The sequence below is a fragment of the Anabas testudineus genome, chromosome 22 (genome assembly GCF_900324465.2).
Source record: "Anabas testudineus chromosome 22, fAnaTes1.2, whole genome shotgun sequence".
In the NCBI taxonomy this organism is placed as follows: Eukaryota; Metazoa; Chordata; class Actinopteri; order Anabantiformes; family Anabantidae; genus Anabas; species Anabas testudineus.
In genome coordinates, this window is record NC_046630.1 from 13,485,124 (window position 1) to 13,506,420 (window position 21,297).

Genomic DNA, 21,297 nt, shown 5'->3' on the forward strand with positions numbered 1-21,297 from the left:
GATAATCCATTCATCACAAGCACATTCGACAAACTTGAAATCACTATCAGACACGATTTATATATCATATAAATATATGAGATTTTTATGTATAAATTAAATAAACACAAGAAAAAAATAATACACATTTACAAGTGTAAATATTGAAGATGGTTATATGTTGAAACGATACACTTCAATAGTTAAACTTGCAAACCGGAAATAGAATTGAATTTACTTGTTTTCCAACATGGCGACTGATAGCGCGTAGAAATTAGCTTTTGAGAACAACATCACGGATTACCGTGACATTTCGACCATTTGAAAAGCTGTTTAGTTCAGAAAACCGTCACCGTATCGTGGTTAATAGTCTTCATAGCAACCTGTTTTGTTTTTTTAACGCGTCATTGGGAGATGTATCGACGCGGAGCGGCAAAGAAAGACCACAACAACAAGCCGACGAAGAAAGATGAGAGCGACAGCGATAAGTACGCCGACCTTTTGGTGTTCGGATACGCCTGCAAACTGTTCCGAGACGACGAAAAGGCTCTTTACCACGAACATGGAAAACATCTTATACCATGGATGGGGGACAAGAGCATCATGATTGATAGGTCGGTTGAACAAACTTAGACCGAAACGTTATGCTAACCATCTCTCCTGTCCGTTAGCCTCTCTCACAATTCAAGGGACCGCCTGGAGTTGGTCTTGCAGAGGCTTGGAAAGACCTGCAACTGTCCACAAATGTTTTATTTCCTGCCTGCTAACTTGTCTTTGGACGTCCCGTACTGACAGAAATTTGTATTCGAAGTTTCTGCAATAACATGCGAAGATGCAAATCCTAGTCAGTCTTGGCTAACATTAGCTATGGTGCTGGACTCTCAGTATAACCTTCCCATAGCTGCCACTTGATTAGCTGCCCCAGACTAAACACACCAGTCTAGAACCACAACAAGGAGGGTGTGTGACCTTTAATTAACACTGAAACGTGTTGTGTTTGACTGAATCAAGCATTAGGTTGAGTTAGGTATACCATGTGCAACGAGTAAGATTCATTTTCTAACCTTTAGGACTACAAAGGTTAGCTTTCAGGTGGGATTTGCATCTTGGTATGTGGGGGGGGGGGGGAATTTACTCTGGACACATCTACTTCATGCTCACTCTGCAGTTGAAAAATATGGCAGGAAAATGGAGTATGATACAGAGGATGTTTCCCTGTTTCTTTCCTTTTCAAACTGAGTTTACAATAAAATGCCAATGTGTACAGAAAGCAAGTGACCTGGGTCAGATTTCATTATACTGTGCTGATATCCACAAGGCCAGAGGAAATTCTAACCAAGATTGAACTTACTGCAGTTAAGGTGATTCAGAATACCACAGTGTTGAAAACTTTGTATCAGCTATGATTTGTAGGTGTTTTTACCTACCTTCAAAATAGTGCTGCAGGCAATGGAGTAGAGTTTGATTGCTACACCAATGCAAAGCACATAATTAGTTACTCTAACCATACAATTTATCTTTTGAATCGCCTTGATCTGCAGTTACCCAACTTGTGTTATATTTGTACAGCCTTTGTATGTGTGTCTTTATCACATAGTACAGTTTTTTCCACAGCAAGGTAGGCTAAGGGGTCCTGCCAAACCCCGAATGCCAACCACAGCACTCCATTTCTTTGTCTTCATGAAGAAACTGCAACTGAGAGGTGGCGTAGAGGGACGAACCCTGGAAAATGTCGTCCATTTGGGTTCTTGCGGATAGGTATTTATGTGCTCGGGTTTGTGTGAATGTAACTTTCTTTGCAGATGTAGAAGTATTGATGTTACGGGGGGGAGGGGGATTGAGCCCTGTAAGGTAAGAGGCGAGTTGTTTCGTTTGTTTTTCTTTTGTTTATTTTTTTCCTTTCAATGTAGGGTTGTTGGTTTGTAAGACTTGTCCAGGAAGGACATAGAAGCAGGAAGCTTGTTAGTTATCTTACGAACGCTATCACCAATTAAGCCCAAGGACTTAATTAGGGCATTATTGTCAGTATTGTGAGACATTTTCACAACTTTTAGTATTTTACAAGTATACTCCCTCTGGATTTACAGAGGTATAGCATTTTGATGTATGTTTTGGGTTTTAGGTCCCTTTTCCTTGGTAAGTAGGTCCATGTAGTGTTTAAAAAGTTCTGTCAACTTCCTTCTCTCTAATCCTTTTTATCATCCAACAGATACGATGGGCGTGGTCACTTACATGACCTTTCAGAGTATGACAGTGGGTCATGGAACACATCCTACCAGCTGTCAGAGGAAGAGGCCAGGATTGAGGCGCTCTGTGATGAGGAGAGGTACCTGGCTCTGCACACTGACCTGCTGGAAGAAGAGGCTAGACAAGGTGGGCAGTAGTGCTGCACGGGTAATCTAATTGCATTAACAATGGCGATGTCAGCGTATGTAATTACACAGACACAAAACGCTTCGACCGTGACAACCTATTCTCTGTTTGTATGCAGTTATCTCATTATCTGTTCTTATAATAAAATCATGACCAGTCAAGATCTGTTTAGGCAGTGGTGTGTGTGTCAGATATGGTCACATGACTTTCCAGCATGTAATCTACAGACCACTTGGAAAAGGATGCTAAATAGCAGATCAATGCTGAACTTTAGTTTTTGTGCCTAAAACAAAAAAACCCAACCTTTGCTATATGGTGATATTTGCATTGCTGGCAGTGAGTCAGACGTGTTCGCGGTGCATGTTGGACTCCGGCAGGGATGGCTTTTGTCACAGGTTCTGTTCATTATTTTCATGGACAGAATTTCTAGGTGCAGCCAGGGGCTAGAGGGAGTTCGGTTTGGGGACCACAGAAATTCATCCCTACTTTTCCAGACAATGTTGTCCTGTTGCCTTCAGCCAACCAGGACCTTCAGCTGTTATGCACTGAAGCAATCCACTCAGTTATGGCAGTTTATTTAAGTCAGCGTCAGCAGGGCAGTGATCTGTCTGTTTGGCAGGGAAAGAACAGCAACAATGCAGGTTAAATACACACTGCCGCACGGCAGGCGTCGTCAATTGGCCTAAAGAGTGTGAAGCTGCAACACTAGTATAATATAGTAATGGAAACGGTACTTTTACAATAAGAGTCAACCCCAGAACCAAGTTGTCGGCTCCTCACATCAGCATGTACTGGGGTGGTTAGCAGCAGAGTGTGAAATGGCTGGGATGACAATCGGCACCTTCATTCCAAGGCCATGGTTCTCAACTGGAAAATGGTGACTTGCCCTCTCCAGGTTGGAGGAAAATTTTTTCCTGAAGTTAAGATGGTAAAGTATCTTGAGGGTCTTGTTTATGAGTCAGCGAATAATGAAGCGTGAGATTGACAGACGGGGATTGGTGCATTGGCAGCAGTAACACGGTCGATATTCAGGTCTGTTCTGGTGAATAAGGAGCTGAAAGACGAAGCTCTCGATTTACCTGTCAGTCTACAATCCTACTCTCACCTATGGTCATGACTGAAAGGACTAGATCCCAGATATCCCTGATATTTTAACCTTTTCATGAAACACAGGCAATACAAGCTGCTTTGTTTTTGCCATTCACTCTCATCATGTCACTGTCGTTATTTTATTTAAGCAGTAACTACTTTCTATCAGTATGTATTCGGTGCACCATAACTTCTCCGCTCGCTGGGCTTCTGTTGTTTGCCTGTTGTGTCCATACATAGAGCGACCCAGTTGACAGGTTGTCGGCCTGCAAGCACACATTGCAAATGTTGGCAGTAATGTGGCATTTCTTAGCACATTCACACATACAACACACAGAGAAGAGACAGGAGGACATATCAGTGTGACTGGTCAAGATGTCGATGGCATTGATTTTTATATAAACATAATGGGCAGTATTGAAGTCAATAAAAATAACATGCCAATATAAGTTGTTAAAAGAATTATAGTGACAGGCCTAGTCATAACAAAACACTTCCAACATGGCTTAGCAATTTGGTTGCTATCAAATTGAAGTTCTCCCAAAACCTTGACTCTTTGTAGTGTTAGTTACTGTCATCATAACTGGTGTCTTATTATAGTAATTAATTGAATTCCTCAAGTCATCGTTCCAGCTCTTGTCAGTGATGTTTTGTTGTTTGAGAGTTATTCTCAGGCAGTGACTGTTTGAATTACTGTCCAGATAATTTTAAAATCTCAGGCCTCTGTCCTCTGTTAACACTTGATGTGACAAGCCAAATGGAAAGCAACAACTCCCATAATTGCTGTAATCTTTAATATAGGCCTCAGAAAGTCTTTCAGTTGCTTCAAAAAGGACTGGCTTTGACTCTGAACTCCATAGCTGCCACTCCTATGGAAATCCATTTTGACTTTCGTCTAGGATACTTTGTCAGTCATTTTACATGATAATGAAACAGGCTGCTGTGATGACAAAGCACCCTTCTAAAAGACATACATAATAGCTGTAATTAAATTAATAAGCCACGCTTTTATGTGAAATATGGCATCTTATGCCCATACTGACAGGACAGAAGGAGTCCGTGAATGATATGTGTCACACACATACTCACACTGACTGCAGAAGGTTCCTCCCCCAGGCTGGTTTGCCCTTGAATTTGGAGGCCTGACCCTATTCACTCAGACTATTACCCAGCTGTCCGTTGAAGTGACAGCAGGAAAGCATTAGAAATATTGATAGTTTTAGTGGGAATTTTGCCCTTGCTTTTTTATAAAGATATAGTTGGCTGTGTATTTTAATAGAAATTGGTTTCCAGCGACAAGTATATTTCCTGTTTAGCAACCAATAAATAACTTTGTGTGCATGTATCAGAATATGCCATAATGTAGAGTAGAATATTAGTGTCACCTGCTCTCAGTGATACGTATAATTATTACTACTGCAATAACTATCATCAGTTATTTCTGTAATATGTTTCTAACTATATTGATGCTAATAAAATATTACATTCTTATGCAAACAGCTGTTTAAGATCTTTAACTCCTTTATGAGATGCTAGATATCAGAACAGTCAAATAAGAAGTACACACAAATGTTTAGCCTTTATTAGATAGTTTCAGAGTGGAGAGGCAGACAGGAAACACAGGGAGTGCGACATGCAACAAAGGTCCCCAACCAGGGCTTAAATGGCATGCACACTAAGCATTAGGCTGCCAGTGCACTTCAATGAATGCTTTGTTAGTTGTACTTACTACTATATGTATTTAGTTATCCAGAACTATACTAAAAAATCAAAGTAATAGTTATAATAGTAATAATAGTAATAGTAATAATCTGGAAGTTGAGTCAAGGCAGTCTTCACCCACAGTAATAATTATAGTATTGTACAATCAGATTTAAATGTTGTCGAAAATTGTTCTCCATTGTCTGCTCTTCTTTTCCACAGAGGAGGAGTACAAACGTCTGAGTGAGGCTCTGGCTGATGAAGGCACCTACAATGCAGTGGCCTTCAAATATAGTGCTGACTACTATGACCCATCTCAGCCAACCGAGGAGGAGGATGCTAACAAGGAATCCCGTGAGAACTCGCACCATTCACAAACGTGCCTACAATAATAAGCCATACACATAGAATTATCAGTTTGTTAGACGTACATGCATATACACACTGTGTAGGAACAGAAAAACACACACCAGTGCTTTTAATTTACATTTAGTCATTTGGCAGATGCTTTCATCCAAAGTTACTTATAAGTGGGGTACTAGGCAAAAGCAGGATGAGCATAAGGATGTCTTGCCTCAGGACCTCTACTGGTGGTAGGACGCTGGTCTCCTGCATAGGGGGTGGTAATCTTACCACTAAACTATTCAGCTGCTTTTAATGTTAGAGCCATCACTGGAGAAAAACTGGAACTTCTGCAATGTGGAAGTCTCTCTCTTCCTGCAAAGTAATGTCATTACAATGAGCATGAAAATGTACTGTTTAAACTTCTGGGTTTTGTGGCAAAGGCTTTGTTTGGCTTCGTTTTTGAATTTTGGCTTTTGGCTGATTAGTTCTGTCTAATCAAATTAGTATTTTCTTAAACTATGCAAATTCACCTACAGATACCATTCATGGGGGTGCCAAAGATCAGCTTCTGTCAAAAGAGCACGAAACAAATGTGCCAAATATATTTGAAATTTTATATTTAATTCAGTAATTTGAAATGGTTTATAAGAACAAGTTTATTAAATTAACAGAATTAAACTGGCACACAGACATACTCCTGAAACTTGAAATATTTGATGTAAACATTGATAAAAGGACTGTGTGCCAGCGAGTGTCCTCCACAGTTCAGTAAACTAGATAACTGTCTATTGGGAAGTTTTGAAGTTAAGTTCCTAATATGAATATGAATAAATCTTAAATAAGGTATTGCCTACTGCCAGTAGAATTTTGCTTTTTGAGAAATAGGTTAAGGGTCACATCACACTGTCTATTAGCATTTTGAGCTGATTTTACTTTAATCTCTGTTACAGTTTTGCTTTATTAGTTCTTTACCTTTCCTACATAAAATACTTCTCATAAATATATGAAAAAATGAAAAAACTCACACACAACACTAATTGTAGCCTCAAAGAGAGTTTTAGGGGTTGACAGATAGGGAGACACAAATATGCAGTATAAATCCAATGATTATCACTATTATCACTATTCTACATAAAAGCCAAATAAGCCAGAGGGTTAATTGCAGTAAAATTTCTTATCTTCTCTTTGTCAAAACAATTAATAACCCCCCTGTAAAACCCCACACTAATTGTTAACCGGGCATCTTAGAATATGCCCATTCATTTAATGAGTATCACATATTTCTACCTATTTTGGACTATAGTTTGTCTTATTCCTGTTTGTAAGCAAACTTCCCTGAGTGACTTATATACTTTAGCTTTGAACAGTGAAAAAGTTTGGCGCTTCACAGTTAAAAATAGAAATTATACTGAATTATTGCATCTAAAAAGTGAGAGTACATCATTTTTGACAGTTGTGTAGTATGTGAGAAACTGTCATATTTACATAATATGATACTTTAGAATTAGCTGCATTATACAAACACAAATTAGGCAACTGTGAAAATGATTCTGTTATATAACTGAAGTGGTGATTACGAGCCTGTTTTGGAAATTCTTTCAAATTTGGGGCACTGTTTGGAAAGCCATGCTATGAAGTTGGAAGTGGGTTTTGACACAAGATGGAGTGAACACATGCCCATTGTGTGGCTTTGAGGTCCTGCCAATAACTCATTTCAAAACTGGACTTTGGCATTTTAGAAGAGAAGTTAAAGTGAACTCAGGGAAAATCGCTGAAGTCCTGGGAGTTTCATTCCATAGATGCTGCCTCTTCAATTAAGGGGCTTGTCTCCTTCATTACTGTACAGACTCCCAGCAGTGAAATGTTAATCTGTTTTCCTCCTGACTTGCAAATTTTTAACAAGTGCATGGGATGGTAAAAGAATAAAGGCTGAGACTACAGTATTTTGCTGTGTGGAGAGATATTTGTGGAGAGAATAGAAGGACTGTGGATTATTTCACATTTAAAAATGTTTTAGAAACTCAAAATGAATCTTAAATGAATACCCAGTTGGGTATATATAACCAGCAGGGTATATTTAGTTTTTTGTTATTACAAATAACTAACAAGAGCTGATCTTATTAATTTTGTCCTAATATCTCTTCATACATAGAAGAGGCAGAGCCTGAGGAGAACGAGGAACCTTTTGTTGCTCCCCCAGGGCTGGCAATCCCTCCTGACGTAGAACTGGTGAGTATAAAATATTAAGTGGGTCTTGCTGATGTTAATACCCTTTGCATGTGTATCTACAGTGGGTTGACACAGTAAGAGAAATACCTGTATGTGCCTCAGTGCAGACAGCTTTTAACTGTGCGTTCACAACTACTGATACAAGGAAGTTGGCTGTTACTGTTGCTATTGTTTTCTTCTGTCTGGTGTTGTTCCCCCAGGACCAGGCCCTCTACGACCCCCTCCAGCTGCCACTTTCTTATGCATGAGAAGAAATCTTTAGAAGCTTTAGTTTTTGTTGTCATGGACTGTGTGCATATTTAGTTTGCACCATGCAGGGTATAAAACACCCTAGTTAATGCACACAAAGCACAGCATAGCTGCGGCACATGATGTGCATATTATATTAGTGCCTATTACCCATTTTTAGGGAATATTTTCTTCCTCAATACATTTAAATGCAGTGTATGTCTCATAATTACTTTATTTTAAGATTATTCTTTTTGGTGTTTTTCGACTTCATTTAAGTAGCAGAACACGGCAGGCGGCATGGTATGTGTAGAGAGAGGCAGAGCAGGGGAATGACTTGTATCAAAGGTCCTTGGCTAGAATCTTACCAGGATGCTGTGATGCTAAATTACTAGTATGCAAACATATCTGCACAGATCCTAGTGCAGAAACAGTTTATTGTTAATATATTTTTATTATTGTGACAGCATTAGCTTAGATCGTGGTCACAATAGGAAAGAGGGGGGTGATATGAAACAAACGTCAGAATGATGATTCTGAATGTCACAGTTACTGGGCGAGATGACTCTTCTTTCATTGATTTACATACATTAATAAATGGTTATGAGTTGTGTGTTGTGTGTCAAAATGCCTCATGACTGTCACTAATGTATTGCAGTAGGTCTTTGACATGGCATCAGCAGACCTAGACTCAGATGTGATGAAGAATGCTTCTCTTGTGTATTTCATGTCAACATAAAATATGTACTACACACTTCCCAATTCACTAATAGTTAAGTTCTGAAATTGGAGTGAGAAGGCTCAGCTTTGGCAGCTTAGGACTCAATAATGATTTGTTGGAGTTGGACACTGGCATCTTTTTGGCCAGCATCTTGAAAAGGTAGTATTTATTATGGCTTCATCTTGATGAGAGATGTGGGTTCTTTTGGGGATTGCTGCACTTCGCTGCACTTTTCTGTACTCTCTAGGTAATGACAATGATTAATCATTGAAAGCACACAAGGGGAACAATAATGAATGAATAATGGACCATTTCTTGTTCCACTGATTTCCACCCCATGTGTATTTTCACAATTAATGTCATCACAATGAACATGAAGAGCGCTTGGCATGAAAATGCTTCAGAGACAAAGTTGCTTGTGTCTTTGTGTCTTTGGTATGAAGAAGCTATTAATACATCGGCATTGCATCTTAATGTAATGTGCAGCAGTGAGGTTCACCCATCTTATCTATGGTACTGATGCTAATTTTTCACTAGTACAGCTTGGCCTACAAAGTGTTCTACAAGAAATATTTCTATTTTTTGCACATTTAAATCATTCTCAATACTACACAGAACATAGTAATTAATTAAATCAGTGCCTCTTTTAAATATGTTTAATTATAAAATTTGTTGATGTTTTTCTTTTTTTTTTTTTGTGTTTATTTATAGCCAGCAACCATCAAGACCCATAACATCATTGAGAGGACTGCCAACTTTGTTTGTCAGCAAGGAGCTCAGTTTGAGATCGTGCTAAAAGCCAAGCAGTCTGGTAACTCCCAGTTTGACTTTCTTCGTTTTGACCATTACCTGAATCCTTATTACAAACACATCCTTCGGGCTATGAAGGAAGGGCGATACAACCTTGTCTCCGCCAAGAAGCAAGAGCAGTCTCAAGGTGAGTTATAGAAATCGGTCGCTGAATCCAACCTCTAACTTATGTGTAGACTCAGACATTGACTCATGTACATTATATCCCAGAAGTGTCATGCACTGCGGAACTAATGCATTGGTATCTGATTTATAATAAAACAGAACAGAAGCTTACTTTACTAGTTATAATTAGAATGTTTTGTTCATACGTACGTTTATACATTATGATGCCTTACTTTAGAGTCCCAGTCTGATGATTCGGATGAAGATGGGGATGGCAGCTACCTTCATCCCAGCCTGTTTGCTCCTAAAAAGAGCTCTCGTTTAGAGGAGCTGGTCAAGGTAAAAAAATGTATATATATATGCTTTGCATATAAGAGAGTTGCTACTTTACAAATATTACACACACTTCTTAGTTTTGAATTTTTCCATGCAATTGATAGGTTTTGTACAGCTTATGTAGCATTTTAAACAAATTTTGAGCCCCAGGTTATTTGAAAACTCTAAAATGACCTGATATTTACATTTATTATATGTTAGTACTGTCATATTGGTTACTGCTTGCTGTAATAACATATACATACTGTTTCCGTCTCTTCATGCTAGTTATTTATTTTATTATTACTATTTTTTTTGCCAGTGCTTTTATGTCAGAACAGCCATTAGTTTTTAACCGAGCCGCAAGAATAGAAGCACGTCTTTTTAAAGGACACACAATGAGCTCCTTTTAGTAGCAAGCTATCTAGCAGTTACATCCCATTAAGACAGATTTCCTTTTTGCATCAGCCACTCTAATTTTCTAAGGATTTATATTTGATATTTTATTAGGTTAATCGTTTATTTAATTTCTGTACATCTCTGATATAGCACTGCCAAAAATGACTGGTAAACATCAGCGTTGGGGTGAGGTGGTTAGAGACTAATGCTTAAATATTGCACTGCCCTCAAATACTTTCCAATAATCTCATGATTCCCTTCTTAAGAAAGAATTGAATGTATGGTGTATGCATTTTAATATTTGTGTGAATCTGTTCTCTCCCATGTATAATGCATGCAGCCAGTCTCAATGACCTTAAATGACGACTTAAACAGAAATAACAGAATGATGTGAAATAATGTTTTCTCCCAACTGGCCTTCTTCCTTTGCAGCCTCTTAAAGTAATGGACCCAGACCATCCTCTGGCAGCACTCGTACGAAAAGCCCGTCAGGAAAGAAATGGGACTGCTGTAGTGGCAGCCAAACCAGATGAAACGACAGACCCAGCTACACCCAGCACACCAGCGCAGTACAGTTCTGACCGTGAGTATAGCTTCACCACAAAATGCAACTCATCATTTGTACTCATTTCAATACCTTTCATGAAATGTTGGCTCCAAGCTACTTAATTTTTTTCATTTACATTTACTTCTATATTTTCGGAAGCTGAGATGGTGTAAAGCCTTCTTAAGCTCCGTCCTGTACATGGATTAAAACTGCATTTTGTCTGACTACTGTTAACCACTCAGAACTGGTGTTTGACTTCTTTCTTTTGGGCCTTTTTCTGCTACTGGTGGTTATTTAATACAAATAATATCTCTTCACTACTTAATGCTGACCATAGTTTGCAATTGATGTGAGGGAATTTTTAGTGCTGCAAGTAATATTGAGCTTAGTGGTGTTGTGGAGCAGACATAAATTCCTAAAAAACAGATGACTTGACTTGAACAAGCTCAAGGGTTCACACAAAAGCTCTGGGTCAGAACAGCCATCACTATATGCTTTTGCTTTGATGTTTACAAAATTTAGACTCCAACTAAAAAAAGCTTTCAACAATGTAAGCATACCCAGAACGGATCTGAAATAGCATTTTCACATACTTTGACAAACTTGTACAGTAAATAAAATGGTCATACTGGTAAATAAAGGTAAAGCAAAATGCCCTAAAACAGTAAAGTATAATATGCAGTTCAAAAGTCTTAGTCACTTTTGTTGTGTGAGACTGTGCATAGATGTTCTACATATTTTCTGTTCTTTACTTAGCACACCATTGCCCTCTGGCACAATGTCTTTTTGAAATTATGGATAGCTGATTGAAGTATGATTTTTTTTATTTTTTTTTAAATGCTACACATTGGGGCTTTAAATATCTACTCACTCAATCGCATAGCAGTTCTTTGGTATGCATAAATGCTCGAATATATATAGCTACATAACTATTTGTGCGCTGCTTGAACCTCTTAGATGCAGAATTTGATAAACTGCATTTTTATTAGCTATTAAGTCAATAAAACAAATTTGGGTCACAGGATCCCAAAAGCAAACTTTATGAATATACAATGTATCCACCCATAATGAGTCACATCCACCCTCACTCTATGGTGTTTATCACACTGCCACCATAATTGAACCATATATGTGCTCATCCTTTCCGGAAACAGCTGTTAAACCAAGCCTCTGGTCAATAGCCCCTGATGACTCATGAGAGTTTACTTGTCCATTATTGCAATTTATTCATCTGTGAATCAGTTGTAAAAGATGTGCTTTGACCTGATCTTTGCTGCTGTAATAGGAATGTTTGATAGTAGACTGTTAGTGGATGACCTAGCTGCTTAATGCTGTTGATATGTGTTGTTGCTCAAAAGGGGACTGTTAGCTTGTCCTCCCATATGGCTACACTTGGAGTGCACTGATGTGAAAGCCTTTTCTTGTCTTTCGAGCATGTTTATTCAGCTCCCTAAAATGTTAATACAGGGCTTAGGTAATAAGTTGCTCCATTACCTCCATTCTACTGGATTGCCTCCCTTTATTGAGCGTATGTAATCGCTCCCTCTGACCCTGATGAATATGAGTATGCAAAACAAACAATAAGAGCAGCTCCAAAACCACCAGATAACTGCATCATCTAGGAAACAGATGAATAGATTGACCTCGTATATATATGTATTTTTTGTCTTTCCATTTGCACATCATACTGTCTTTATCGGAAATGTAGCACATGTCAATTTTTTAAAGATAGTTCATGGTTTCACTTTCCATTTTCCTGATTAGATAAAATTGGCTGTGTTATTAAAGTCAACCAGCTCGGTATCTCTTTTTGCAATACAAACCCAATTATGAGGGACATTACCTTTATTGTGCAATGACCACATTGAGTTATACCCACTTTCTTCTGCTCATTTAAATGAATAACTGCTTTGGACATTTTAAATTTAACATAAAAACTTAGCTGCTGTTTATTTAATTTATTTAATGCATACAGGGAAACGCTGTGTTTGTGTATGTATTTTTATGGGCTGTTTTCCTGTCTTGCAAAACTAAATTTAGTGCTTTGACTGTGCACAAAAGGTAGCATTAGTGTTTTTCATAGGTTCATTAACAAGGCAGGTGTGGCAGTTCCCTTTTACAGTGGCAGATAACGTTTCCATCATGTTCAAGTAGAAAGTTTGTCATGGCTATAACTATAGCCTTTTATCTCTTTAAAGGAACAAATAGATTTTTTTAAAGCAAAAAATGATGCTATAATGTGAACAGTGCTGTGTGTGTTTTAATGGTAAAACCAAAATGTATTCTCTATATATCTCACATTAAGTGTTTGTCTTTTGCCAGGCAAAAAGGAAGCATTTCTGAAAGGTATATTTCATGTAGGGATTTCTTCTTCTTTTATTTACAGCTATTTATTATCGCTACTACATGCTTCCTGATGGAACGTTCTGCTTGGCCCCACCTCCCTCAGGAATAGATGCCAGCTCTTACTATAACAATATGCCTTCAGCTGTTATGGCTGCTCCTCCTTCTTCCTCTGGGGCTTTGTCTAATTTGGGGACTACACCTACCCCTCCTGAAGCAGTCACCATGACACCACCAGATACAGCCACCTCTCAGATCACTGGCTCGGCTGCTTCAGCGAGTGTACCAGAAACCAGGTAGGTACACACTTGCATCGTGCCATTTTCTCATTGATAGCACCTCATGGCACTTAAACTGTCATTGAATTTTAGTGTTTTTGTTATTTAGCTTTGAAAAAATTAAAAATTAACTTTTTAAAATGTGTTCAAAATTATATTCATAAACCTTCTGAAGTGTTACTGTTGCTTGCTTAGCTATAGCAATTAATATTGGAAATTATGTATGTAAATAAAGATGTTAGATAACTTAACATCTTTAATTTTAATTTAAAATAGTTCCAAAGTCGAAGCTCAAGTTTCCACACCAGCAGCACCAGCCATCATTCCTCCGCCACCTGACATCCAGCCAGTCATAGACAAGCTGGCTGAATATGTTGCTAGGAACGGTCTAAAGTTTGAAGCCAGTGTCCGTGCCAAGAATGATCCACGGTACGTGTTCTTACCAGATGAAAATATCTTTCTCTGGTCAGCCCTTTGTTTTTGAAACTCATATCAGTAACTGCAACCTCTTCATCATCCTCTGACTCATATTTTATGAGTGGTTACCTGTCATCTTATATAGTATATGTTCTTCTTCTTTCTGCCGTAGGTTTGACTTTTTGCAGTCTTGGCACCAGTACAACACCTATTATGAGTTTAAGAAGAATTACTTCATGCAGAAGGAAGGAAAAGTATTTTCAGAGGTATTCAGACTTGCTGACGTGTTTTATATATATCTGTGTGTGTCTGTGTGTCTGTTTGTCTGTGTGTCTGTGCATATATAGAAGGGCTCTCTTAACAACATAACATATTGACAAGCTTATTTCCATATAGACACCTGATCCAAATCAGTTTAAACTGGAATGTGTCTAATACAGGTGACAGTGTAACACATTAGTTATGGATCCTTAATATAAATCAGGAGAAATCTGTGGCACCACTTAGCACCGGGTCAGGGACAAACTTCACATGTTGTATTTAACAACATTTAAAAAAAATTTTCCACTCAAATTTTCATCCTCTATTTATTATTCATTGATTACATTCTCCTTGCTGAGTAGGTAGTTTAGTATGAGCAGATGCTTGCAATGGCGCAAGGTTAATACTTCAACCCCACGTATGACCTTAACACCTAGGATCAACACTGTTCTCTCATTTATCTTCTTCCGTCACCATTTCTCACATCTGCATGTAATTCCATTTAACATCATTTGCAGGAAAAGTTTAGTCATAGAAGAAGGTTGTCTAAGCATTCACTGCACTTACAGCGAACCTTGAAATTAGCAGATTTTTCTTGCTGATATGCTAAGACCTGTTAAATTACTTCTATTATTATTAGAAGTATCCTGTTATAGGAGTGACATAAGTGAACAAGGGCAGCAATACTTGAGTATTGTTGAAAGGTAAATCTCACCCTCCTGCTGGGCAACAGAGTTGTTTACTATGTCCCTTTTCAAGTCTTTTAGGACTCCAGTGAGATAATTTCAGTTTTTCATTAGTAGTTTCCTTTGTTTTAGGGATTTTATTCAGTGAAGCTGCAATATCTTGACATTAACCATATTTCTACTAACTATCGGTACTAAGTTCTAAGTTCTACATTAAATTGACTGAAATGACTGAAGAACTTTTACTTCACCAGCCTTGCCTGTTTTGTGAAGCTTCTGTGCCTATTCTCTTTCACTATCACCGCTAAATCCGATGTGGAATCCAGTTGAATATCAGGACCTTGATGAGGCGTCCCACCCAATTAGCAGCAGTTCCAACAGACATTAGCAGCATTCTCAGTGCCTCTTCTGGCTGGTGAAGCTCCCCAGTGGCACAGGCTTTATAAACTTTATGGTGTATTGGTTAACTAGTAACTGTTGCTAACAAATTCCCTGCGGTTAGGAGCGATTGTTTCATGGGAATACATTCCCTTGGCTTTAGGATTTCCCTGAACACCACAGAATGTTTATCAGTGAGTGAGGTAACTATATTACATACCCTGAGGAAAACATATTAGTTGTGCTTATAATAAAGTCCTCATAGACCGAGTTTATGGTGATTGGAGGACATTGCTTAGGATGGCAAGTTTGAACTACTGTATACACTCCCCTCCAAAGAGCACCTTTTGTCTGAACTCATCCATTTTTAATTTTAGCAAATGTATTTGGAAAATGTAGACTTGTAATAGATTAAAGTGAATAAGACCTAGTATTTATTTGCAAATTATTTGCTTGCAATAATTGCATCAAGCTAGTGACCACTGTAGCCTCTTTCAGTTGTTGTTTGTTTACATGCTCTTTAAGGTTTAAGAGTGGGTGGAGGTTGACTTGGCCAGTCTAAAACCTTCCACTTTTTACAGCTGATGAACTCCTTTGTGTGTTTTGGGTCATTATCTTGCTGCATGATGAAGGATCAGTTTGGTTTTCTGAGTTCATTTTGCCATTGTGTGTTACATTATCAATGAAGATGATGAAGAAGCCATGCAACCCAAGTCATGACATTACCTCCACTGTGTTTCACAGATGAGCTGGTATGTTTTTGTTTTGTATGTCTTTCCATCAATTTGGCTGGGTTAATCTTTGTCTCATCAGTCTATAAAATTTTAATATTTTTTCTAGGCTCACTTCTGTACTGTCAATTCCAGCTGGGCCCTTCTGTTTTTCTTGGTTGTTGCTGATGTCACTAACTGTTGATTTAGGGTCTGTCTTTACAGCCCTCACAATGTTTCCATCACCACCTGCTGTTGTTTACTATAGTCTACCCAGTAAACCAGTGGTTTCTTTCTTCTTCAGGACATTCCAAATGGTTGTACTGGTTAAGGTCAATGTTTGTGCAATGGCTCTGATTGATTTTCCATCTTATCTCTGCTTCACAATTGCTTGTTTCTCGCGACTAAACAGCTCTCTGGTTTTTATGTATGTTACACTTCTTAACTATAAATGCAGTCTGAACAGACAAAACCCAAATCTCAAACTGAGCTAGACATCCAGTGTATTGTTTGAATAATCAACCAATCAAACCTGTCATCTTTTGTCTCATATTCATCTTTGGATATTTTTTATCAGTAAGGTAACCACCAGATTGATGCACAATAAGTTTTATTTAGCAAACAATAGGACTGGGACCTAGTGTAACTATTCTTAGTCCCCCAGCGCCCATTATTTGTCAATTGCTTGTTTCTGACTGATTATCACCTGTTCATGAAGAGGGTTGGCATCATTTGATCATTAGCATAGTCAGAACTTTTGATATTGCCCTATAAGGCTACCTAGTTTGCCTTTTTGCTTTGCTTACTTTCATTCAAATGCAACAAAAGAATAAAAACACTTTCACACTGCAGAGAACCAAGCCTGCTGTCAAAAATCAGCAAATTAAAACAACAAATTTACTATTCAGTAGTACCGGAGGAGCAATTAGAATAATTTCATAGTAGCTGTCAGTGGTGTGTTATCAGAGCAGTGCTATACTGTGACAGAAATAAAGAGGAAATTGATGAAGCTGCATGAAGTTAGTCTTTCTATCACACAGCCGTTCATGACTTAATAGTCTACATTTTTTTGTCGCCTGCTGTTTTTCTCTCTCCTCTTTCTACCCTCTTTCTACTCACCCCAACCGGTCAAGGCACCGTAAGCCTGGCTCTGCTGGAGGTTTCTTCCTGTAAAGGAAATTTTTCCTCACCACTGGCGCCTAGTGCTGCTCAAGTGGGGTTTTTGTGTTTTCTGTATAATACTATATACAGTTATATTTTGTAAGGTCTTAAACCTTAAACTGTAAAGTGCCTTGGGGTGACTTCTTTTGTGATGTGGCGCCGTACAAATAAAATTGAATTGAATTGAAATTGAATTGTGTCTGTGGACAACAATGACATGGTAAAGTAGAAAATACTGCAGTAAGTGAAGTTACATTTACAAATTTACAATTTGTAAACCATGAGGATAACTATATGGTGAACAGATTATTAATTTAATGTTAACTTTGTTCTGAGTCTGTGCTGTATTTTATTTATTTAATCATAGCATGTATAAACTCCACACCGCTATAATTTCTGGAGCACAACAAGTGTGTTTTCCCCCTTTGAAGTAAGCAGTCTATCTGTTCATATCATGTACGAGAGGTCTGGACCATTTATGATTTTTCTTAATGCCTAAGATTAAACTGGAAGCATGAGAAAATTGGTGAATGCCACAAATGATCTTTAACTGCTCATATATGCCATGTGCCACAATTCTGAGGCTACTTTTTTTTGCTTACCTGTGGTACACAGTTAGATTTTGGATTTAATCTGCCACTTCTTAAAGTGGAATTACACTCCTTCACCCCCAGAATAGTCTTGTTTTGACACAACCTTAAAAATATTTTGTACTGGACAACATGCATCATACACACATTATTTTACATAGTACAGAAAATTATTGTGAATTCAACTCCTTCCGAGCGCTGCAGTTTTTATGTCAAGGTCTCTTTGCGACGTGATCTCATAACACCACTAAAGATGAATGCACTACGCATATGTAGCATATTCATTAGGGATTTTAGTTGTTTCAAGGGTTTGGGTTGGCAGTCAGCTTTCTAAGACTAAAGAACAAGGTCAGTGCTTGAATAATGATACTGTTTTGTGATTGGGTTATAAAATAGTTGATAATGCAGATATGAATAGAAAACCTCTCTATCATGGTTTATATGAGTAACTTAAAGGACGTTTTGCCCTAATTATCTGACTTAATTTAATGTCTTCCTTTTTCCAGGTTTCCAAACTGAGCTTTTGTATTTACTTATTTTTTATATTCATCATCCCTTTTACATAAGGGATTTATATGGGCTTTAAATAGGAAAAAATAACTAAGTGTGAAAATTAATAGATATTTCCTATAACTTGTTACCTTTAATAAGCATTTAAGAGAGAGACCTACAGTAACTACAGCTATACCTGATGTTAGCTTCATTTCACCAAGGTATTTATCATCCTAGTTTCACTGTTTATGAAAAGTACAAGCTGTTGCATACACTCGACAATTTCCATTCTCATGGTATTTGCACTGTTATCTACTTCCAGTTGTTACTGACTAGTCGTTATTAATCATTTTTCAGGTGTGTGCTGCTTTCAGACGATCAAAGACTTGAAAACTGATCTGTGGAAGAAACAGTCTTTAAGTATGAACTATCCAGTCTTTGAAAGTCTTAGCTAGTCTTTCAGTTTGTCCCCACCTCAGCTATTTGTATGAGTATTAATTCTCTTCAAAGTAAAGTAAATAATCACAATCTGTTAGTTTTAAAAGTCACACAATTGGTTAAATGAAGATTGTCTGTGTGCACTGAATGTCTCTCACATAATTCTAGTATAAATACATCTGTATCTAGAAGGTCCAATCATTGATCAGTTAGTATCCTTACCAAAAACTACATCATGATTATTTAAGACTCCCAGGAACTGCTATTGAAGAAGTCAGGGGACTTTCTGGAGTACATCAGATTAAATCTACAGTGTTGAAAAAGTGAAGGGGTCCAGATACCTTCTAAAGCAACTTTACGTATGCATATATTTATATATGTTCAAGGTTAGTTGAGTCTGCGTTGTTTCTGAATGAGAACGGGAAATGCGAGAAGTGATTGAAAACGTTTGAAAGGAGCAATTTGTCTTCTGAAGAATCAAATCCATTAGCTTGTCAGAGTGCAGAGAAGTGTGGGCCATTATGACACAGCTCAGGCTGCTCCAACAAGCAGCTGCTCCGCTTTTCTGTCAAGAAACCTGCCTTGTGTTTGTGATTTGCATTGTGAGTTATAGGATGCAGATATCACTGCTCTCATTCAGTGCTATTATTTATAGTTTGATAGTTAATGAAAAAAGCTAGAAAAGGGGATAAAATCAGTCAACACAGACAGCAGCAGGGTATGCAGCAGCTGTTGTTTTGTATAAGTATCAATAAATCTCTAAAGTGTTCAGAGTGCTGCACTTGTGGAGTGGATAAATTAAATTTTTATCTAAAAAGAAGGAGCATTTTGCTAATAGTTCAAATCATCAGAAGCCGTGTCTCCTTCTGTTTGAAGAGCTCTTTTAATCGGATGTTTAAAAAGTCACTGATCTATGTTGCTGGATTTAATGTGATGCCCACATTTTCACTCTCTCAATTTAGTTTAGCAAAGAATACAAAACAACTCATGGGGACATCTCGACTTTTTTTAAAAGAAATGTTTAACACAATTTACTTTCTTAGGATGAAGTTACTGAAGGCATTATCCATATGATGTTTCACTATGACAATTGCACGGCACAGTATTTTCCTTTCACCCTGTCTGACAATGGCTTGATTTGGGCCTAGGTCTAATGCAGGCTATGTGAACTTATCAAAAGTTTTTCCCTACTGAGTTTTTCCCAAAACGTGAATAATGAATACTTCTGGCAGTTCCTGCTTTTTCTTCTCCTGTGAGCTTTGATTTTATTTATTTATTTATTCATTTAAGGGTTTAAGTAGTCTCCAGATCTCTGTAAAATGCTTTGACTGTTGAAAGCACTGTTTAATTATAGTAGAATTAGAGGAGGTTGCATTTGATCCATTCTTCAAACATGGTAAAATGTACCTCATGAGGTTAAGTTTTTTCCTTCTGTGGCAGTGGCTTCATCACCAGCTTCACCGTCATTCCACCAGCAGTTTATGTTGTAGGGTAGTGGCTAGGAGCATCCGGTCCACAGGTATTACTACCAAGACCTTTCTGGTTATCAGTAATGTACGCACAAGCATGCTATAAGGGCTTTGTAAAAATACTATGTTGATGTGGGGAGCAACAGAACATACAGTGAAATATCAGAAAGCCAAATAAGGTATCTCAAGCTGTTTAAGCAATTATACTGCCAGACAAGTAAGGTCTAGAGTTACAACATTGTGGTTGTATGCCTCCGCTAACATGAGGTGGCTGCGACCTTGACCATTCAATGTTCACATAGATTTCATTTTTCTATGCACGCAAAGCTGCTGTGTTTACTACAGCAAGATACACGTTCATCACCATTTAGAAAAAAGAAGGTCACATTGTGATAAGTATAACTCAGCAAATCATTAGAAAAATGGGGAAAGAACAAAAATTAGCCACTGATTATACACCTAGGTAATTCATTCAAAATGAATACAGTATTAAATTACTATTATTGTCTTTGTACTGCTTAATTATAATTTTATTTTAACTTAACTTTTGAAACAAAAATCATGACTTGTGCATGGTCAATCATGTGTGAAATGTAATTTTTCATCTCATAACAGTGTTCTGCTTTTAATGGTTTCCTGACCTTTTCTATTCTGCTCAGCTTCTCCACACGCTGCTTATATAGAAAAGCAAAGTATTAAAAAGTATCCATTAGGCCTGAGCCAGAACTTTATGGTAGCACAGCAGGGAGATGCCTTTATGTATAACCCTTTTATACATTAAAAATGCTGTCACACCAAACACAAAAATAGATATTTTTAAATGTATTTATTTGTATTACCTAGACACCCAATGTGCACATTTCTTAAAAAGAAAGACCTTTCTCACACCAGCTTTTTGGCCATATTGCTCCTCCTTCGCATCATAAAAGTACATAATATCAGGATCAGTTTTTCAGGGAATCAGATTTTCAATGCCATCAATCTCTGAAATGTTATTGTTTACTAGTTCAAAATGTGTCTGTAATCTTCTTTTGTTCGTTGTGTGCTCTCTCCCTTCCTCCAGAGTGGGATCGGAAATGATGGGGATGAGCTTCAGTCGGACAATTCAGTTACGGAGTCCAAGCTGACTAAAGGTAGGGCAATAACACAAGCAAAAACACTTTCTCTTTCTTGTTTAGTTTTTTCAATAAATTAGATGCAAAACCTTTAGGCAAATATGTTGTATATGTAAAT

At 37.7% G+C, this 21,297-nt stretch overlaps 1 protein-coding gene across 1 annotated transcript in view; it reads left to right on the forward strand.

The window, feature by feature from the left end:
- Positions 1-224: 224 nt before the first annotated feature.
- sfswap (splicing factor SWAP) overlaps positions 225-21,297 on the forward strand; it is a 41,975-nt gene continuing 20,902 nt past the window's right edge. Inside the window, exons 1-11 of the mRNA XM_026339514.1 lie at positions 225-593; positions 2,189-2,352; positions 5,365-5,496; positions 7,640-7,716; positions 9,377-9,602; positions 9,819-9,919; positions 10,727-10,877; positions 13,228-13,480; positions 13,739-13,891; positions 14,052-14,145; positions 21,128-21,197. Of these exons, the coding sequence (XP_026195299.1) occupies positions 394-593; positions 2,189-2,352; positions 5,365-5,496; positions 7,640-7,716; positions 9,377-9,602; positions 9,819-9,919; positions 10,727-10,877; positions 13,228-13,480; positions 13,739-13,891; positions 14,052-14,145; positions 21,128-21,197 (1,621 nt within the window). The 5' untranslated portion in view covers positions 225-393. The remainder of the gene's footprint in view (positions 594-2,188; positions 2,353-5,364; positions 5,497-7,639; positions 7,717-9,376; positions 9,603-9,818; positions 9,920-10,726; positions 10,878-13,227; positions 13,481-13,738; positions 13,892-14,051; positions 14,146-21,127; positions 21,198-21,297) is intronic.